The sequence below is a fragment of the Phaenicophaeus curvirostris genome, chromosome 12 (genome assembly GCF_032191515.1).
Source record: "Phaenicophaeus curvirostris isolate KB17595 chromosome 12, BPBGC_Pcur_1.0, whole genome shotgun sequence".
Taxonomy (NCBI): domain Eukaryota; kingdom Metazoa; phylum Chordata; class Aves; order Cuculiformes; family Cuculidae; genus Phaenicophaeus; species Phaenicophaeus curvirostris.
In genome coordinates, this window is record NC_091403.1 from 3,691,400 (window position 1) to 3,712,548 (window position 21,149).

The 21,149-nt window shown below is 35.8% G+C and overlaps 1 protein-coding gene across 1 annotated transcript in view; it reads right to left on the reverse strand.

The window, feature by feature from the left end:
- Positions 1 to 21,149, reverse strand: part of UNC13C (unc-13 homolog C) — a 125,518-nt gene that overhangs the window by 82,465 nt on the left and 21,904 nt on the right. Inside the window, exons 3-7 of the mRNA XM_069867125.1 lie at positions 19,244 to 19,266; positions 18,650 to 18,714; positions 11,024 to 11,102; positions 9,789 to 9,794; positions 3,052 to 3,123 (exon numbers count right to left, since the gene is read on the reverse strand). Coding sequence (XP_069723226.1) covers positions 3,052 to 3,123; positions 9,789 to 9,794; positions 11,024 to 11,102; positions 18,650 to 18,714; positions 19,244 to 19,266 — 245 coding nt within the window. The remainder of the gene's footprint in view (positions 1 to 3,051; positions 3,124 to 9,788; positions 9,795 to 11,023; positions 11,103 to 18,649; positions 18,715 to 19,243; positions 19,267 to 21,149) is intronic.

A 21,149-nucleotide genomic window follows, 5' to 3' on the forward strand; every position in this document is an offset into this window, starting at 1 on the left:
GCTTGTTGAGGAATCATATTTCTCGGAAACCACCAGGTCTTTGAAGATTCCTTTGCAGATTACACTCTCGCACGCCTGAGCTCTAGTAAGATTAGTACAAATCCTGCTTTCGCCCTCTTCAGCTTCATTGTTTTTCACAGTACGAATAATTTTAGAATCTTGCCTGTAATTTTTATCTATTTCTGAAATTGCAGTAAGTAATGAAACAGCACAGCTCAATAGCCTTTAAATAAACATCTGAGTGTAAATGACATTTTCAGCTGAACAACACAATTTGTAGATTGCTTTTGCTTCTGAACATGATCTTTCCCCCACTGTTAATAAAGCAAACTAAAATTGTAAAGAAGAGTTTTGTTTTTCTTACAGTCTAGAGGCTTTCATACCTAATACTCTCTCTTTTTAAATGTATCTATTATATGCATTCATTGAGCCCTAGGCATAGCAGCATTTAATACAGAGGAGGTTTATTTAGTTATCTGCTTATCTTCTGAAGTAAAACTTACTTCTATCACATACTACTTTAGACACTTTTTCAATGTCATCGATGTATTATTTTCACAAATTTGCAGCTTTAGCTCTCTGTTCAGCAAAGCAATTAAATGAATGCTCAACTCAAAGCACAAGTTTAGGTGTCACTGATAGTAGTATGTTTACGCTGCTTAAAATGTCTTTGGGTCGGTGCCTGAGAACATACAAACTCATTGTGCAATGAATGTGTTATACTAGTAGGATAGCAATGTCAGGCGGCAAAGCTCAAAGCATTTAACCACAGGAGTAAGCACACATAGCTTTTAATAAAAGGCATTAGTTCAGAAAATTTCCATACAAAATCTAATCAGCCAAATAACCTGCTTCCCTCAGAGTCACCAATCCTCCCTCCAGAAAAAGCCGAGGGAGAGTGAAAACCAGAAAAGCCTTAATCAGGGGAAAACCTGCCCAAAGAGAATTTTCTTCCTTAACTCTCATCAGCGACTGCACTTTTTCATTTGATTTTGCGGAGAGTACCTGGAGAGATCTTTTATGCCTGAAAATGCCTGTTCTTTCTGTTTTCAAATCTTGCTCTACTCAGTTTTGATGATGCTTTAGGACATTAAGTTCTGACGGCTACTTACCAACCAAGCAGAAAAGTATTACCTTCCACTTGTTTTAAATACTTTGCAAGTGGTTTTATTGGCGGTACCTTGACATTTATCCTGGAAAGAGTACCCACTTCTTCCTAGTACGCTTTGTAAAAGGTGACAGACTTCTCTTATTCCTCTCTTCCCCGAATGAGCTTTTTACATTCTCTCATCAAATGAACTTTTATGTATGTAGATTATATTTGTTGTCTGCCTTTGGACTTATGTGTTCATTTAAAGATTTCTTAAAATATCTATTTCTGGCACACAATTTTTCATGCGGCCTTGTTCAAATGGAGGCCAAAGAGTGTAATGGCATAAAAATACATTCAAATAATTTTTCCCTTTCCATTTCTCTCAAGCTATTGCTCATTGCTCTCTCCTGATTGACAGTAAGCATTGCAGAAATGTTTGCAGTGAGCTGTCCACTGGCATTTGCTGCCTTCTTTTTTCCTCTTGAACAGAACCACTTAAGTCAGAACCTGTCTAAATTATTCTTTCTTGTTCTGCATTTGTTGGCAATTGATATTATCTCCAAAATTTGTACCTTTAGCCCTCTAAAACTGCAGCCAGGTAGTTTTTGCATGGGGGGAAGCATGAAAACAAATAGTTGAAACTGTAATTATTGTCATAATAGGTAGTTACACTTAGAAATGGTTTTATTTGTTTGTTTACTAGACATCTTTTAGTAAAGTATATGGAGTATCTTAGGGCCTTTTACTGAACTTAGATACTTTTGTGGCTGCTCTAACACAGCTGGAAAAAGCCTTCGTTTTGCACCAGTTGCACGGCATATGAGTTTGTTGTCTACAATTTTCCCTCAGCCTTTAATGTCTTTTTTAAGATTCCACAGATTCTTCATTCTATCAACCTTTGTTGCTCTTTTGAGACAGAACAAAACTACTGCTCCTACTGAAAGATCACTTCAAACACCAGCTGTTTCTTACCTCATCAACCAGTCCCTGAGCACTACCAAATTTTTTCTTTGTGATTACCATGTAAGCATAGGAAGTTCACAATAAATCAGACAAGAGCCATAAACACATGCACACTTGCGCTGTGAGTTTCAGTTCCCAGAACACCTGTTATCATGTTCTGCTCTTCTATTATGGAGCTTAACAACAGCATACGAGAAAGCCAATGCTTCATTTTATTCAATGTAGGATACATCCTAGAAGGCTATGTTTGCACTAGTAATTGAAGGAACACAAAGGGTCCTCTGTTCCTTCAAATCAGTGCTTTTGCTTGTTTCAGCTATGTAAATCCGCTTGCATGACACAAAGTGTTCTGGAAGAAAATGGCATCTGTGGCATTTTTGCTTAATATAAATCTCCTTTTCAAAATGTAAGTGAAGTCAATAATGGAAAACCACAACACACGGGTTTTACTAGCTGCAAGAATATGATTTTTCAAGCGATTTGGCCGGTCACTTCTTGTATGAATTAAATACTGTTTCATCTAGAATTACGGGTGTTATTACAAAATCAAATATCACCCCAGCCACCTATAAGGACTGGGGGGAAAAGAAATAGTTATTACACAAAAACCTTCTTGCAGGGTAATGTCATTCTAATTGTAGTCACGGAATAATGAAGAGAGACAGCTGCTGAAAGACTGCAGGTAAAGCATGGTGCAGCTGGACAATTTAAAATAAAAGGTTACCCCATTAACTATTTTGTAAAACAAAGGTTTCTGGCTAAGTCTCTTCTGACTGTCATGGATGAGAGTCAGCAGAAGCAAACTGGGTCTTGTCACTGTAGACCGGGTAGAAAATTCTGCTCAAATTTCTTAAAGTTCCTACACAATAAACAGAATGCTTATATACTGTTTTATTCCATTTGGAGTGTCGAAGGCTGAAATAATTTCTAAAGAGCTTGGAAGAAAAATTTCTCTATTATTTAAACCACATAAACCTGTCATTGAAAACGCTTACCATTTCATCATTGTTTATGGAAGTCCGGATGAGCATGGCCATGGAAATACCAGATTTTCGAGCTGCGAGTGTCTGTTTAAAGAAAATGCAAAACCGTTAAAATTACTGCTGAATCTAATGGAAGGCAAGTCGTACTTGATTATGCTATTGGATTTAAGCAAAACTGTAGGAGCTACAAAACCTTCTAGTTAACGCTTGCAACATAGGACTTCTAAAGGTTTCAGTGCATAATGCGAGCATGCTTTCCATCATCATTACTGTTTCTTTCAGCAGTGCCTAGCTGAGCTGCCATTTCAAATATAAAACCTATTATTCAGAGGTTTATGACTCAGTTTTTTTTAACTACAGGCTGTCACTGTTTCTCTGCTTTGCCAACCAAATTAATGTGGTACAAGGATAGGCATCCTGCCCTAATTTGGAAGCTGTCTGTGCCTGCAGCAACACGGGAGATAATTTTGCAGTAGTCTTATGGTTCAAGTTGTCAGTCCAGATAATTTTTTTGTAACTCACTGAGCATTTTTAAACTGTGTGTGTGTATATAAAATGTTACTTGCCTTAAATAAAAAGTCTCTGGGAAACATAAAAGTAGTTTTTCCCTCAAAGACGATATTTATTCAATACTATGACAAGGAATATGAAGAAATATTCCGATTCTTGGAGGAAGAAAAAAGTATGGTTATCTGTCTCAATCTGTCTCCTTTCTCCATGTGATGTTAAGTGTATATGAACACGTCCCAGTTCCAAACACTACATTGTTGGTTGTAAAGTCAACCTCATTTGCTCTAGTATAGTAAACATAAGGGGACTCAAATCAAATTATTTTTAATATAGAATAAACATAAGCCATAGATATTTAATATACAACAAACAAGAAATTTTTATCTTACTGCAGTAACCCTGTAATTTAAATAGGCCTTTGAGAATTAATCAGAAAGTATAATGATCAGAAAGAAAAAGACCCTGAGAGTTCTGTGTTTTCCAAATAATATTTCAACTCCGTATATTGCTTCTGCTATCAGTAGTCCTTTTGGCTTGACAGAAACAGGTAAGATTTACTCCACTGTACAAAATACTAACCAAAACACTGATATATCACTGCATTTTAACTGTATCCTTCCCCCTATTCTAAATCATTTCAAGTGTGTCTGTATACTTGTGCTTTATGTTTGTCCTTCTGTAACTCAGCATCTGCTTTGTCATACTTTGCTGCCCTTACAGTCTAGAAGAGTGAGGATGATCAATTATACCACCCACTAACCATAAGTATGTCATTGTATTCAGTGTGAGGATACACCTTTTCACCTTGCTATGAACTGGGTTTTCTGTAGTCCACCATTACAGAGCTATTACAGCAAAAGTTTCAATGGTATTTTGCATGACATCCTTATTTTTGTGAAATATATATCAGGTCAGAAGTAATCTAGGCTTACACCAGCAGAGCAACTACATCATTAATCTCTCGATGGAGAGACAATTCCAATTTCTTTGTATTTTATCATTTAAAACACTGACATAATTCAAATGGATTTTTTTAATGTAGCGATATTAAGACTGCTAATTTTAATTTTAAATGTTTACTTTCCCTTGAGAACATAACCATTCAATTTTCAATAAGTTTCTGTCAATAATAATTAAACTTGCAGATAGACATAGAATTATTAATCTCGTGAAACCAATTATAGGGTTCTTGGCACAGAAATATTTGATTCGATTCATCATTGTCCTATTACAGTTAATATGGGATGCCAAGACACCCTGCCCCACCCCCCTTTTTTCCTTCTTTTAAACTCTCAGCAGTTTGTGAAGCCTGAGTCATTAATTTGCTATCAGCTTTTCCACTATGTTATTAATAAGTAAGTAATTATTTTTGATTCTCTATGACCATGTTTTTCTTCTGTTTCTATGAACATGGGAAATCCTATTGGTGTGTGGCAGTGAGAATGACATAGGGTCAAGAAAGACTAAAAAGAACCCAGGCTTTGTTTTCTCAAACTTTTTGTAGCAAAATCTAATTCTACGGGACCCACACATTCATGCGAGAAATGGCAAGCAAAAATGTATTAGGAATACATAGCTCTGGAATCCTCAACATAAGGATATGGAGCTGTTGGAACTGGTCCAGAGGAGGCCACAAGGATGATCAAAGGGCTGGAGCACCTCCCATATGAGGAGAGGCTGAGAGAGTTGGGCTTGTTCAGCCTGGAGAAGAGAAGGCTCCGAGGAGACCATAGAGCGACCTTCCAGTACCTGAGGGGGGCTTCAAGAAAGCTGGGGAGGGTCTGTTCACAAAGGTTTGTGGTGATAGGACAAGGGGCAATGGGTATAATCTGGAGAGGGGCAGATTTAGAGTGAACATAAGGAGGAATTTCTTCATGATTAGGGTGGGGAGGTTGGATGGGTCTTGGAGTAACCTGATCCAGTGGGAGGTGTCCCTGCCCATGGCAAGGGGGATTGAATTAGATGATCTTTAAGGTCCCTTCCAACTCAGACCACCCTATGATTCTATGAATATTAAGAAGAAAAGAAACAATTTTCATAATTGGTAGAGTTTTAGGTTCAAAAAGATTCATTTTAAAAGAACCCATCTTCCAATCCCTCTGGAAGCACAAGTTTCCTCTCAAAGTCTTTGAAAGTATATGTTTACATTCACTTGCTTTGAGTATGTTAGTTTTACAGTTTTCGTCTCTAATCTTCATGTCCCTTATACTTAGAAAGTGATTTAATCATTTTAGGCCTAAAATATTTAATCCTAGCCATTCCAGGCTACAGAGCAATATGGAGCAATACTTGTCAGGGCAGGAATACAAAGGGCACAATAACATTAACCTTAAGTATAGGGTACTGAATGATGCTGTGTTATTTCCACCAGCAATATATCAGTCACAGTACAAAAGCCAGCTGGAGAACTGCTGTTTCATGCTATCAGTATAAGTCAATAAACAGACACTGTTTCCTGTGAGAAAAAGGAAAGTAAGGAAGCAATTTTGACCTTGTCACATGTTATTGAGGCCTGGTTCTCCCAAAGGCTACTCCTGGAATCATGAGCAAAACCGTTTTGCTCATTAATCAATGTGTCTAAAGTCATAATACAGAAGAAAGTGATATCTAGAGGGATTTGTCATAAACTAGTAAAGTTAACAGTCGTTAAGGATTAAATTTACAGGTATTTTAGTGAAAAAAAACTTAACAAGGATGATTTCCATTTATGTATCACTGTCAGAGTAAACTCTATCTTCAAGAGAAAGCCCATAAATAAAATGTTACTGTACTGAAATACTGTAGTTGCTGATAGTTCAACAGCTTGAAGCATGGAACAAACACAGAAGAGTGCTTGTTCTTAAGGATGGAACGAAGCAAGGAGGAGTGAATATTTTGGAGAGAGGACGGGAAAAAGGCTGCTAGACATCTATGGGAAACAAGGTAATGAATGTAGAAGCTTTTCCACTCACTGCACTTCTGTTTTCAAGTAGTAACAAGGAAGAAAGGAAAGTGCAGCTAATCCAGAGCCTCCAGAAAGGCAACCAAATTGCCAGAGCATCAATAGAACACAGCGAGCAACAGGAACCTAAAGCCTTTCACTACTCCCCTTTAACAGAACACAAGACTTGTTCAGCAGTTTACACTTGCTTACCCTCTCAAACTGATATTTAGATATTGCCTCATGTCTCCTTATAGGACAATGTGACCTGCAGAGCATAAAAATCTCTATGTAGGTATTAAGGCATCATGAACATATGGACAAATTTATAAAAAAAAAAAAAAAGAAAAGAGAGAGAGATACAATAAAGCAGAGCATCATCTCGAATTTTCTAAGTGTTTTCCAAATCTCTCATTTAAAATAACTTAGCCCCCTTTGTGCTCAATTCCTGTTAGCCCCCCTAGTAATAATACCTCCAAATTAGCCTTAGCAGCTTAAATAAATAAATAAATAAATATAATTAGAAAGCATTCTAGGAAAAACATTAAAAAGTGGCAAAAGAGCATTAGACTCAAGCTACAATTAAACGCGAAATGAAAAAATTGTGTGGGTGAAAAAAAGAGCCACCTGCCACGATAAAATAAAAAAGCTGCATTTTTGAGCAGCTAAAGTAGCAGGGAGGAAGAAGCAGTCAAGCTAATGTTTTGCAACTGTTTGTGAACGCTGGCTGTGACATGCAATACTCATTTTACAGAGGGGTTTCTGTTTTCCTAATTACCTTTCCTGTCACAAATCTTTTCTTCAAAAGAATCTGTAGACTGCTGCCACCAGGAAAAAGAAGGAATGAAGACAAAGTACTTGTTGCAACTTTACAAAAACTGTTGTGGTTTTAATACAATATAATAGTTACCTGCTAGAGGTGAATCTGACAGGAAAATATTTTTTTCAGCATTTAAAAGCTGCATGGTTTCAAAACTGGTCCTTTTTTATCAACTACAGGTAATGTTTTCAATCTAAGGATCTTGAATTTATTATTTTGACAGACAGATTTGTAATCTGTTCCTTGAGGGGACAAGGTTAAGACAGAGGAAGAAATCACTCAAAAGGAAACAAGCTATTGTTTGAAATAACTTATTCCTTTCCCATAAATTTTCTATTAAAAAAGTTGATGTCTGATCCTGAAATGCTCAACAGAACTGCAGTACTAAGCCCAGAAAACAGATTAAGAAAGGAAATGGCAACTCAGCTTAACTAAACAATTGTTACTGGGCACCACTGTAATGCCACTTACTTTTCCTTCATATTTGTTTTTTGTAGCACGGACAAAAAAGCACGCCCTGTCTGGACTCTAACACCATTCTGAATATTAAGGTTAGTCAGAAATGGCATGGAAAACAAGATCAAACACAATCAATAACTTAATTTCCCCACAGGTAGTCCCAAGTCCCTGGAACACACAAGTGTTAAACAAAGGAATGTCATCATATTGTTAAAAATTTTACTTAGTAGAATTTAAAAACCTCCACAAACATACAAGTGCTGTTTGATTATTTTTATCTGTTCAATGTACAAATATTAAAATATTTAATCCGAAATGTCTATTAATGATACAAGGAGTTAAGAAAATGGACTGCATATATCAGATATAATATAAAATAGTTTATATTTAGCTTTCTTCTAATGATTACTCTGACAATGTACAAAACCTGAGAATGTGGCAGCTGTAATTTCTATGAATGTCTTCAATCTAAAGAGTCTAAACTACCCCAATCAAGTTCTAGCCTCTATAAATGCTTGAGTTGTGGAGACACTTATATACAAAGAAGTATCAGCGGGTTATTATTTTAACTGAAATAAGCAATTGTTTCATTTGGTGTGTTCACTTTAACAGGATGAACTAAGTAGTCTGTTTTACAACAGCAGCAAGGATTCATAAATTACTCTTCTGTTCTTATAATCAAATGATAAAACTAATAATAAATTCTTGAATGATAAAGAGATTTCCTGATTGCAACAATCGTACAGTGTAAGGTCACCTTTAAATCAAATGAAACTAGGAACTGTCTAGAGTTTTCATAACATTTGAAATGATGACTTGCATTAACAGAAGCAAAGACTAAAACACAGTGAGATAGAAAAACAGAGCTGGCTACCTTTGTCTATGACTGGGCAGATCACCACATCTATTTGGCTCCTGCGAGTTAAGGACTTCTAACCTTCACTGTAATTACTGCTATTCCTCTCCCTGGTTGTAGTTCCACCTCAAATAAAAGCTCTAACTAGCACAAAAGAGAGAACAGGTTTGCTTTGAAGCAGAAGTTACAGCGATTACACTCAATTTTTTTCTTGGTTCCACTTTAAACAGAAAGCCGCTCAAGCTCTCCGTTTTGTTACACCACTTGAATGATCACTTCTTTCATTCTCTTTCCCACCTATAAAGATATATTCTACTAGAACTCTAATAATGACCCACAGTGAAACTTATGACTGCAGCAAATACAATTGTTCCTGCAGATGGATTTTGACTGCCTTATCCTTTTCCAATGACTCAATCTAAAACAAGCAGGGAAAGCAGAGAATCCCAATGCATTAATGAAAAAGCTTTCCTCAGAGATTTAGGAGAAAGAGAACTAGTAAGGCTGCTGTTGAAAAATGAATTTTTCAGAATGTTAAATTATTGAAGCAAATGGGAATCAAAGACACCACCTTAAGAGGATGTCCATAATTTTGATCGACCTTATGTTAAGATACCACACTGAAAGCACGAAAACTAATGCAGAGAAACTGGAAGTACAAAGAGACTAGGAAAATAAAGAGGGAAATACACAATTGGCAAAGTTGGTGGAAAAGAAAAGATTTCCATGAGACATTAATTTAGTTATTAAAAAAATACACCACAGTACATAAAAGTCTCAATTTGCTGTGCTAAAGTCACATTTACAAGAAATACCCAAGCATTTAGTTTACTGATACCAGAGGACTTAAAACTATATAACACATTCAACTTCTCTTCATCTAGGTAATAAGGCTATTCTGTTCCACAAGGGAAGCATCAGGACTGGGTCTTAAACAATCTTGTATCATTAGAAAGGATATTTGGAATACGTAGATAACTATTTAACATCAACTTTTTCTATTAATTTTGGCATATACAATGCAGAGGACAAGACATTCACAGAAGGCACAACTTCACTTAGTATGAAATTCTTTGTCATAAAATAGTTTCTCTATTTTCCAAGAGAAGTTTATCATAAAATAAGACACTGCTGAAATCCCTAGGAGTTAATATTAGAGCGTTTATCAGTATAAAAGCACTTACCATAGCCTGAAAAATCCAGCCGAGATAGGAAAGAAATTATAAAGAATATTAATAGTTTGTCAGATCTATTGCAATAAAAAAAATCAAATGATATCTACTTCAGCCAGTGTTGAAAGAGTCTAGCACTTATTTCTAGCAATATTATGTCTGTATTTCTGAAACCATCATATAAGTAAACATTAAAAAGATAATTCCCAATGTATTAGATCTTACAACAACATGAGAATTAATTTAGTTATTTAAATGAGGCATTTTGGAATCAATCTATTATAAGCTCCGAGGCAATTATTTAAAATGCACATACCTTCAATTACAAATAATCTTTCAAAGACAAAGATGACCTACACTGAGTCAGAAATATGTTCCTCAAGTTGGCAAAATTGTTTTAGGTTTACAGCTGCAGAACTGAATTAAAATATACTTCACTACTTTAAAGAAGTATATACTCAAACAGCATATAGTTAAGAGCTATACCATAAATCCGTAATGACAGAATTCCAGAACAAATTTCAGTTTTAAAACTCTGCAACTTTCACCTATTGGAAGAAGAGTTTCTTCAAGAGGAGCTATCCTTCAATGACTGGACAGCAAAGTACTAACAATTTCTTATTCTATCGGATTATGAATTCTATACTTCAGGAAAAGAAAAAGAGAAATGTGAATAGCACTTAAAATTCTTTAGAGCAGAGATTCTACTTTATCATATTTAGACTGGAAGTCAGAATAAATCCTAAAGGGACTGTTATTCTTTTCACCTTTATGAAATTTATTAACCTAGATTATTACTGTCTACAATGACTGCTAAAAAACCATACCTCATCTTATACCAAAAACACGGATAACTCTTTGAAACACTCATGCTGAAACAGGGCTGCTTTTTAAAAGTAACTTTCTTCAGCTTTCAGTATCATAATAAACCAAGTCAATCGGTATCCCAAGGACTCAGTAAACTAATTCAATGTGAAAATGAGTAGTTTATTATTGCATGCAATGCGTTTTACTTCATTCCACAAGAAATATCTAAACATTCAATGAGATAGTCATACTTATTAATCTAGTACTTTATAACAACTGCATCACTGACTTTTACTGGCCTCAACTAATTCTCTTAAAATACTTTTTTTCCCATAAATCCATTGTTGACAAACTATAATTCACATGTGCAACAGTAATTACAAGAAAGATCTAGACAACTGACATGTATATCAAGTTTCATGACATCACAAGTTACTTACCACATCTCGAACAATGGGAAAAGACTTTTTTCTACGCAGGTCTGGCATGCTGTCAATCCCATACAGCCCACGGCCAGCACTGTAGGAGATTAAAAGGCAAAAACCCCCTCAATCCTAGGTCTTACAAGTTTGCAACCTTAAGGACTTTTAGAATGTGTGTGTTTACGATCAAAATAATAATTAGCAGTTATCAACCGATCAGCGTTCTAATTCTTAAGAAAAATTCATGGTGGTGCTCTTGGCATGACTAACTTTTTCTCCTGGTATTCACTCAAAACAAAAGTAATTGAAAGTTTGTTTAATACTTCCTAAATCTTTTTACCGTGCATTTAGAAGTTATAACAGCAACTTTCCATCAAAAGAGCTTGTATATCTGATAGCTGAGATGGATCCCAACATTGTACATTATACAACTATTTTTACCAATTTAATACAAAGAGTAAAACATCTAACTAAATCCATAATCCATTGATAGAGTCTTTTCCAGCCTAGTGATTCTATGATAATCGCATCTTCTCACATAAGTCCATGTGAATGTGAAAAACAGAGTTGGTGACATTTTAAGATAAGTTTAAGCAGACATTGAAACTGCATATTAGATCTCACATACAAGTTTGAAACAACAGCAAAGATCAACTCAGAGTCACTTCAAAGAATGGCGGACACACCAATAGGATTTAAAAGAATAGATACTGATCCAGTAACAATATGCCTCATTCTCCCTGACTCCTGAGAAGAGGTAACACAGGTATTATCCTCCTGATTCTTTTCCACAGTCGGTGTTGGACAATGGCTATATACCTTGTCAGATCTAATTCAGAGATACACTGAGACTCTCAGAGAAGCTGGAATACTATCTTTTTCAAGATCCAACATTTTCTCCTCAATGCTCCCTCTGCTTAGCACTGTCTCAAATACCCTTTTCAGTTGTTCTTAAATGTCTATGTCTATGTAAAAGAAGTCACAGTAAACAGTTTCTCATCTGAAAGCCCTCATTTTATTGATACAAATCACAATTATTGGGTTAAAAGAGATATAACTGAAATTAGTTACAGAATTTTCACTTCCAAAGAGTCAAACCTTTGCCTCTTCTGCTGACTCAGCTATTACAATCCCCCACCACTAGCCGACTTGACAAATTCTGTGTTTATTTAAGCCAAAACTCTGCCTAATGATTCCTGTTGGATATAGATGTAACAGTTCCACAGCTGCAGCTAAATCCAAAAGGAATTATGAATCAGAGACCTCAGCCTGGCATACTGATAGAAACTGAAATCAATGCTGGATTATGCTAATGTGCCAGACTGTAAGCAGTTCTGGGACAGACATATCGCTCTACTCTGATATCTCCGCTGCTAATGTCTTCGAGATGAATCAGTGCAAGCCAAAAGGACTCGTAAATCTGAAATCCAAATGACTTAAGAGAAGTTAGTGTTTAAAAAATTTACACTAACTTTGCTTTAAACAATCTCTGAACTACAGACTATTAGAAGAGTAGAAGGCTAGATGAGTATCCTACAGAAATATAGTCTTATGCTATCCTTGCTCTTTTCTGACAACTTCCTAGGTATCTGCTTTTGGCCACCATCAGGAGGAGCTGGATGATGGGCTAGATGTACCTTTAGTCATTCACTGTATCACTGACTTTTCTCACCTGTCTGGGGATTAGTTTCTTGTTTGCTAGCTTGTTGCTGTTGTAGGTTTCTGTTTTTCTGTTTTGTTTCTAAGGCAAGTCTACAATAACCTTTATCTCTCACTTGGAATAAAATGGGATTCTATTTGGTCCTCTTACTGTTCCACAGGCACCTGGAAGAAATGGACACAGCAATAGACTGGCCGTATTTCTTTCCATGCTTTACTTTCAACAGATGCACAGCAGCAAGTTTATTTTCTTGGAGCGTGCTTGATGGAGGACTTGAAATGTTCAGCTTCAGTGAAGCTTAACTGAACTAAAATCACAGGAGAGGACAGGGAAAATGGCATAATGGCATCTATATTGTTGGAGGTATTTGTTCACCTTCTATTCAATAATTCCCATGCTATGAAGTTCCGGTGAAAGTTTTATCAGTACACTGGGCAGGTTTTCCTGTTTTCTTATTCTTTTCATTCCTAGGCATAAAAAGTCTGGAGAGAATCACAGTCATTCTTTACAGTCTGTCTTCATTTCCAGATAAAAATAATGATGCAAATGAAGAGGTGAGGTTTCGCTGTTTTGTATTCAACATGCACTATAGGTTACTGGGCTACTTAATTTTCTTGAAGTTCTTCAGATTAAATAATATTTCAGATTAGGCAAGTCCGGTTTATAGCATAATTAAACTTAAACGTGATAACTAAAGTACCTAGACAGCTTTAATAACTTATTACACTGGTTTAATCTCATTAAAATTGAGATGAATTTTTTGAAGAGTGAACTAGTCGGCGATGAAGGGAAGAAGAAAGGCACCATTGCTGCACATTATGACAAAATGTAGCAAACGGCTTTTGTAAAAACATAAAAACGGAACCATGCAAGTTGATGAAAATAATTATGAGACAGCCACACCATCTCAAGACAAACAAATCCACACTTGGGTAGTAATACATAAGTTTTGCTGGAGTGGAAAACCAAAACTTGAGATCTAAAATTGTTTATTAGTACTGGGAGAAAATATCAGCATTATAAAAGTAATGGTAGGACTGGATTTACAGCTTTTCCTAGTTCTCTGTATATTAAAATGCCACCAAATAAATGCCTAGCACTTTCTCTGAAAATGAAAGTTGGATTAAAAGATTCTTAATATGAGCTAAAAATACTCTATTGAGAAATTAAAAAGAATGAGCCAAATCCCTCCACAGAAGAAAACCTGTTATCCTGGCCAATAAAAAATGTCAGAAAATTCCGGGGTAGACTAGGCTGTACTGAAGGACTACATCCACTCAAATGTTGAAAGGCTGTGCACCTAAGTAAGTATGCACATTAATGTCATGAAAATTTTGAATTTAAGTTTGTTAATCATATTTCTATATTAAAGATAAGTATTACTCACACATTGGGATATATTGACAGTGCTCAAATTCTGGCTGATGCAGCAAAACAGACCTTGTGACTATGGCTTTGAATCTCCCTCTGCCACTTTCTGATCACAAATCTGTTGAATGCTTCATCCCCAGGTGGAAGCCAAAACAGACCAGCAGATACCCTGAATTTTGCTGGCAGGCCAGCTCTTGGAAAAATGAAAGCTGCTGGCAAAGAAGTTCTGACTTTATTTCTTTTTCCTGTCATACTTATTGTCACATTACAAGGAGATGATGCTAGCCACCTAAAATGACTTTATGCTAGCCCTGGGGGATGTGGCCCCAAAGTGCCACCATTTCTACTTGTAAATTTTTCTCCTTTATTTTTTTCATTTTTTTTTTACAACAAAACCAAAAAGCCACACAAAACACCCCAAAGCACTGAAATTATTTCCTAGGACTCAAATTAAAAAATGTTATTTAGAACCAAGCATCAGCAAAACAGCATTAAAATGACATTTGCTGGTATTCTTGACCTTTAGTCCAGAGCAAACCAGTAGTAACACTAATAGCAGTATTCACAGTGCTGGAAATATTTTCTAGAAGGAAAATCTGGTCTCAGCATTTACAGGGAAGAGAAAAATCTGAACATCCTTCTCAAAATTAATGCTCCCTTAGCCAAATTGTTTCAATACCACAAAACCAAGGACTCATTTTGAATTCCCTCTACTGTTCCTGAAGGCTATGTAAATGCTTTCCTTAATATCAACACGACCATAATGAAAAGATACCAACAAGGGAAAGGAAAAAACCAACCACGTGCATAAAGCTTGCGAGAATTTGTAAGATGGAAATAGGAAATTCTACAAGCCAATTTCATTTGCATTTCATTCTGGAGCAGAAAGCAGTAAAACAGACTAAAAGCAATAATGAAGCATCAGTGACATCCTACTGAAGGTGATAAGACTGTATCTTACACCCCACCCCCCCCCAAAAAAAAAACAAACAACCCCTTAATTTATGTTTTAAACCCAGACCTTTATCTAGCTGTGAACTTGCAGGACGGAAATCATCACAGAATTGTGACAAAAAGCTTTACTACATTTCCATCTCTGATTGATTAATAATTTCTGCAGAATCCAAGGAATTATCCATAGCAGTTGCTTTACCTGCAGGACACTGAGGCTTTTGGCGCTTAGTACTCAATGTTCTGTATTTTAACATGAATAAATAAGTTCCTGAATTATGTTTCTATAAGGAAAGCTATGCTCATCTTCTACTTAGCTACCTTATGTGGACACATAAAAATGGAATCACGCAAGCTGATGAAAATAATTATCAGACAGCCTGATGTCATTAAGCTCAGTTACAAGCAAAACAGTTCTCAATAAGAAAGAGAAAGAGAAAGGTAAAATGAAAACAAGCTCAACTAGCAAAGCAACTAATGAGCCCAAACATCCAACTTCCCACTAAAACCTCAATTTCATGCTTTGTTTTTTTTTTGATGAAACGATTATTTCTTTCCACAACTGCAGCACTGCTTTCACTTTTTCCGAACTGTTCTGCAGTTATACTGCGCTAGGGCTACATGAATTCTTATTTTATGAGGGACTTGGGAACCTTTTGTCAAACTAAATTCATCAGGGTATAACAGCAGTCTCTTTGCATAATCTGGGACAGTGACCCTTTCTTTTTTGAAGATTAAAGGGAAACAGGGAGAAGACCAGTTTTGGCAAAGGTTTGGATGGAGCAGGTGGTAGTGGCCTTAAAGTGGTTTGAGATGTTAGAATTGTCTTAGAGATGGGATTTAAAGGAACAGAAAAATAGCAACAACAAAGACTATATTTTTAAACTTGGTAGGAGCTAATACTATAAAAGGCTGGAATGAAGAAGCTTGGAGCAGATATGAGCATGTGTATTTGTTTTGGGCTTGGTGGGAAGACAGTGAAAGTGCATAAGCAAGGTAATATGCTAAAGAAGGGCTACGTCAGGAATTCTGATCACTGCCATTTATGCTGAAGACAGGTAGTCTTATCGACAGAGGCACACGTAATGAAATAAAGATAACAGCTGCTGGACTCCTGCATATATTGTGGGGTGCGGGTGAAGAAACTGGATGGGGTGTCCGGCAAATTATTTCTGTGTTACTCCTGGTAGTAGAACAGGTGTGGCATTTCATATTTTTTTTAAAACATTTTAAAATGCTGTTAATTAGTTATTTTCCCCAGAATAAATACTTAGTTAGAAGTATTATGTAAAGGAAAGAAATTACGGAACTAATTGCATGGACATACACAAAACCTTTCAGGTAACAGCATAAAAGGGATTGGTGAGCATTACCCAATGGAGACAGGGAAAGTCCGACCCACCAAACTCTGACATATCACCAGTAGATAAAAAGAAGTGTACACCTGCCTAGGAAGATCCATTTCAGTTTTAAGTGGAGAGTAGGAGAATCCTCTGGGAGATTCAGTGGGAGAATACAGTTCCATTAACACATATCTGTGCTGAAAACATACATTTCAGTTTTATTCTTGGCTAACTGCATATTTAGTACTTTTTCTCGCATCTTGATTGAAAGAGCCCCTCTGGGGATATGAACTAGAAATTCTCCTCTGCACAAATTCTCCATACAAGAACAAATTCAATCCTTCTAATAACATTTGGGTAAGTATGAAAAGATCGTGGGCTATGAGCTGGAAGCAAAGATTAATATATGTTCTGGACTGGGAGATCAAATGTTGTTGAAAAACAGAAGAATAACTACACTACCAGAACTAACAAACTGGGCAATGCTGTATTGACAATAAAATATTAGTCCTTCTCTGTAGTCTTTGGAACATTAAATACTACAGCCATAGGCAAACTGTTCCTGTTACGTAGGTTATTCATTCAATTCTCTACTCCCCTCCCAACCGTGATCAATAACAACCCAACAATATCCTGACATAGAAGGTGATGAAGTTGAAGGCAACCAAGTTATCATTCAAGGCAAGAAAAAAAACCCAAACCTGTAAAGTTGACTGGGTTTTGTGTGCTTCTGAGGATATTCTGCATAATAATTACCTATTTGAATTTGAAAGAAATAAAGAAAAATAAATTTATTTTAGCATTGAGAAAGTGCCACTAAAAGAAAGGAGTGATCATCTGCATGAAGCACCATCTGTGCATCATTAGTGAATTTTAGAATGGATTAGGCCACGTGGTAAAACTATCAGTCTCTGACATCACTGCCACCAGGTAAACAGGGAACTAATACAGAGCAAGCCTCTGGAAGAAGTAAAACAGAACTACCCTAGATTGATATTCATTATGAAAAGCCCAGCTGAACTCCATGCACTTTTAAAAAATATTGAAAGGATGAATTCTGAAGGGTCCCATCTTCAGTAAAATGAAGAAGAAAAAGAAAACTAAGGAGATATTTGATACTGGCATGGAAAGAATAGGAAAGAGAGAGCTTTTGCCTTTTAAGAGCAAGGTAGTGTGAGAAGACCCAGGAAACCTGTATTTAGACTTTGCCTTTTCTTTCCCAACCTGACTTTTCTCCCATTTCACGTAGCCAAGCAGAGAACATTGCAGAAAATGAAGAATTGCAGTCAGTGCCATGGATGTGGGATGTGCTGGTGCTTGTGAGGTGGGTTCACAGCACTGGGCTATGAGAGATGGAAAAATAAGGCAAAGAGTCAATTGAGTGTTTCCATATAAAGCAAGGTATTAAGGGTTGAGAGGGAAAGAATCTCCCATCTCTCCCATCACCTAGAGAGTGCTCTTAAATTTGTTTAAGGTTTAGCAATAAGTAGAAATGATACCCTAACTATACCTTCCACAGCAGCATGTAGATTATATTAAGCAAATTATTCCCATTAATAACTCCTACAGAAAAAGCCCAAAACATGGGAATCTAAATGGAAAAACTTCATAATGTTTACATTCTGTTGTATAGCCTTTAAGACATACTAATGAGAAGCTGGAAGATAAATTAGCTAATTTGATCTCATCATCTTGTCTCTGTAGCAAAGCAAAACTGTAGCAAAAAGTGCTTACAAAGTGCACCACCAAGAAGATAATATCCCTTTTAAATAGTTAACTAATATAGCTGGATAAATTTTACCAATGGCTTTTACATTTTATCCTTTCTAAACTGAATATTAAAAAGCTATTCAAAATAAGAAGGAGAGATTTTCCTCAGAGAAAGGAATCCCTATAACTGGATGTAAGATGGCTCTGTCTGGAAGCAACCAAACAAATTGTAAAGGTTTCTGCCATGCTCACTCTCAGCAACTAGAAGATAATTTGCCCTTGACCTTTAAAAATTTCAAATATTAGACTGATATTATCAGATTACTAGGCTTCTACTAAAATGAAGACATAAAATCAAATCACAGCTTCAAAGGGCATTTATTTTGTATGTAAGGAGGTAAAACAACTTGTCACCCAGTTGACCTGTGCAATTGAAATCATATTAATATCTTAAAAGTTAAGGACTTAAAAGAAGACGTATACAACAAAACTTACTGTATTCCTTTTAAAATAATCCTGTAAAATGAAAACTTAGAACAAAATACCATAACATTATGAGGCTAATTTACAGATACAATTAACAAAATTTCCAGCCATTTTGGTTCTTACCTACTAAATGCCTGGACCGCGTAAAGCTTCGAAGTATCCAAAGAACTTCCACTTACTATCCGAGCCTTTCATAAATAAAAAAAAAAAAGTACAATTACTTAGTTGCTCTTACTAACAGAATTTAATTGCATCAAACATACAACAAATACTATGAAAATGTTTAGCAGGGTCAGCTCCAGGCCAAAGCTTGAGTAACTATTGCTTAGGAATACATTTTGGCAGCATTCACCATTTAGTGAAACACGCTAGGAGAACCTGTGGGAAGATAAGATATCACTTCCCATGTGTTGTTGTCCTTTACATCCTATCGTGTATGCAGTGTAGATGAAAATTAGAAGCAAAAAAATCCCAGCTATCATGTTTGACAGTAGCAGACCCCTGTGTTTGCAGTTATGATAAGCACAACAGTGAGGGTAATCCTGTTTGTAAACGCAACATATTTGCGATACACTCAAAGGAGAACAAAAAAAGTGGAAAGCTGGTAAAAACATGCAAATATCACGACTAAAATGAAGGAACCAAACATGTCAAGTAAGTCACAAACAAACATCAACAAAATACATGATCCCTATAGTAAATATGTGATTTTTAAACCTTTTCATCCACAGAACCGCTATCTGAAAGAGAATTGGGAAGAAGGGGAATATAGGTTAGATAAAAACAGTTGCTAAGAAAACACTTTAATCTATAAAAAGTTGTCACTGTTGTAATCTGCTAATGCAGAGCAGAATCCAAGTAACACCTGTGCTTAGCTGCATTGCTTTGGCAAGACTGCTGTCTCTATTTTAAATAAGCAAAAAGATGTTTCCTTTACACAAGAACCCCTGCCACATATGTAGGACTGTGTGTGTATATATACATATCACATAATTTACATATTTTATACCATCTCCACATGACTTCTAGGGTTTTTCAGTTGTTGTTTTGGTTTTTGTGTAACTTTAATTAATACATTTACTGTAGTTGCGATGTTCAATAAAACAATGCCATATTTTCTACAAAAATGAGTGTTTCTACTAAGGATATATCTACTAAAAAATATCATTAACCATTTCTATTCTACTCTATCATAACCAGTCATATAATGAGAGAAATTACCCCCCAAATAGCAACAGAAAACCTGCAATTGTTAAAATATGAGATATGATATATGTATCTCATTATAAATTGCTTAATGTAAAAATGTGATGTATTCACATTTACTATCTGATAGAAAATATCTACAGACAGGAAAAGCTACCCTTATTTTATTGTCTTGTCAATTTTAATACAGAAATACTTTTAAAATTGTTTTAATATACTATTCCACTAATAAGTTATTTGTTTTGTGGGGGGTTTTTTTGATACTTTATAGGACAGAGCATATATGAAACTGAATTATTTTAATTGTCACCTTACTGATCTCTCAATTTTCTTCCTCAAATGGAGTTCACATTCTGCAGGCCCTTTAAGTAGTTTTTACAATGTTTGGAGATATCCCACATTACATACGTTACAAAATGATCACTTACTCCTTAAACAGATGGCACATTTCATTTTTAAACCAGTTTATCTACAAGAAAACAAGACATTCAAACATATATATAAAAAATAGACTGGCAAATGCAAAGGCGCATACAGTATAGCACCAGCAATCCAAGAAACCAAAAGGCTCTGTTGTGTCACTAATTTTAGAGGTTACTTATGTGGTCAAAGCAGAGAATACACACAAGAACAGGCAGAACAGAAATTGGAGGTAAATTGCTCAAAACACGTTTCACCAGTCAGATTATATCTGAGTTTGTATTATTTAAAGAGAGCAAAGAGGGCTGAGCTACTAGGTATTATCAATGTCACCTGCCTAAAGAATCAAACGAACTACATGTTTAATTCAGTTAATTAGAAAATTACATTAAAAAAACCAAAATTGTTGACACTTGTCTTCCACATTAAATGGAATTTTGGATTTCAGAGCACGAGAGATGGACGTATAAAATTTTCTTTACCTCCCTTGAGTTTCAGCCAGTTTCATCTAATTTTACTACACTTCCCATATGAGAATCTAATTATGCCTAAATTTAGGAAGAAGAGTGACAACCTATGATTAGGAGCGGGGAAAAGGCATTCCATGCTTGTTTTAACTTATTTTCTTTGCAGCTGCTACTTTAAAATAAGAAAAAAAAGTATCAGTCTAGTGGCCTCCTTTCTCTGTAGAAATTGCATAAAGCAGACAACTGATGTAAATTTCCCAAAATGAGATTTTGAGAGCATCTCTCTATTTTTCGTAAGAAGCGACTGCATCTTCTGAGACAAAATTAGTTTGAAAACTTCACTGTTTATTGCTTCTTCTAATCTCACTGTGAATGAAATAATATGAACTGTGGAAGTGTTCTCTGTCTGAGAGCACCAAGTCAGGGAATATACAAGTCATCAAGCACTTCACTTTGGTAGTCATTAGGCTACCTGAATAGACAGCAACATTCCTTGATGTAGATAAGAAATGAGCTGTGATTATGTAAGA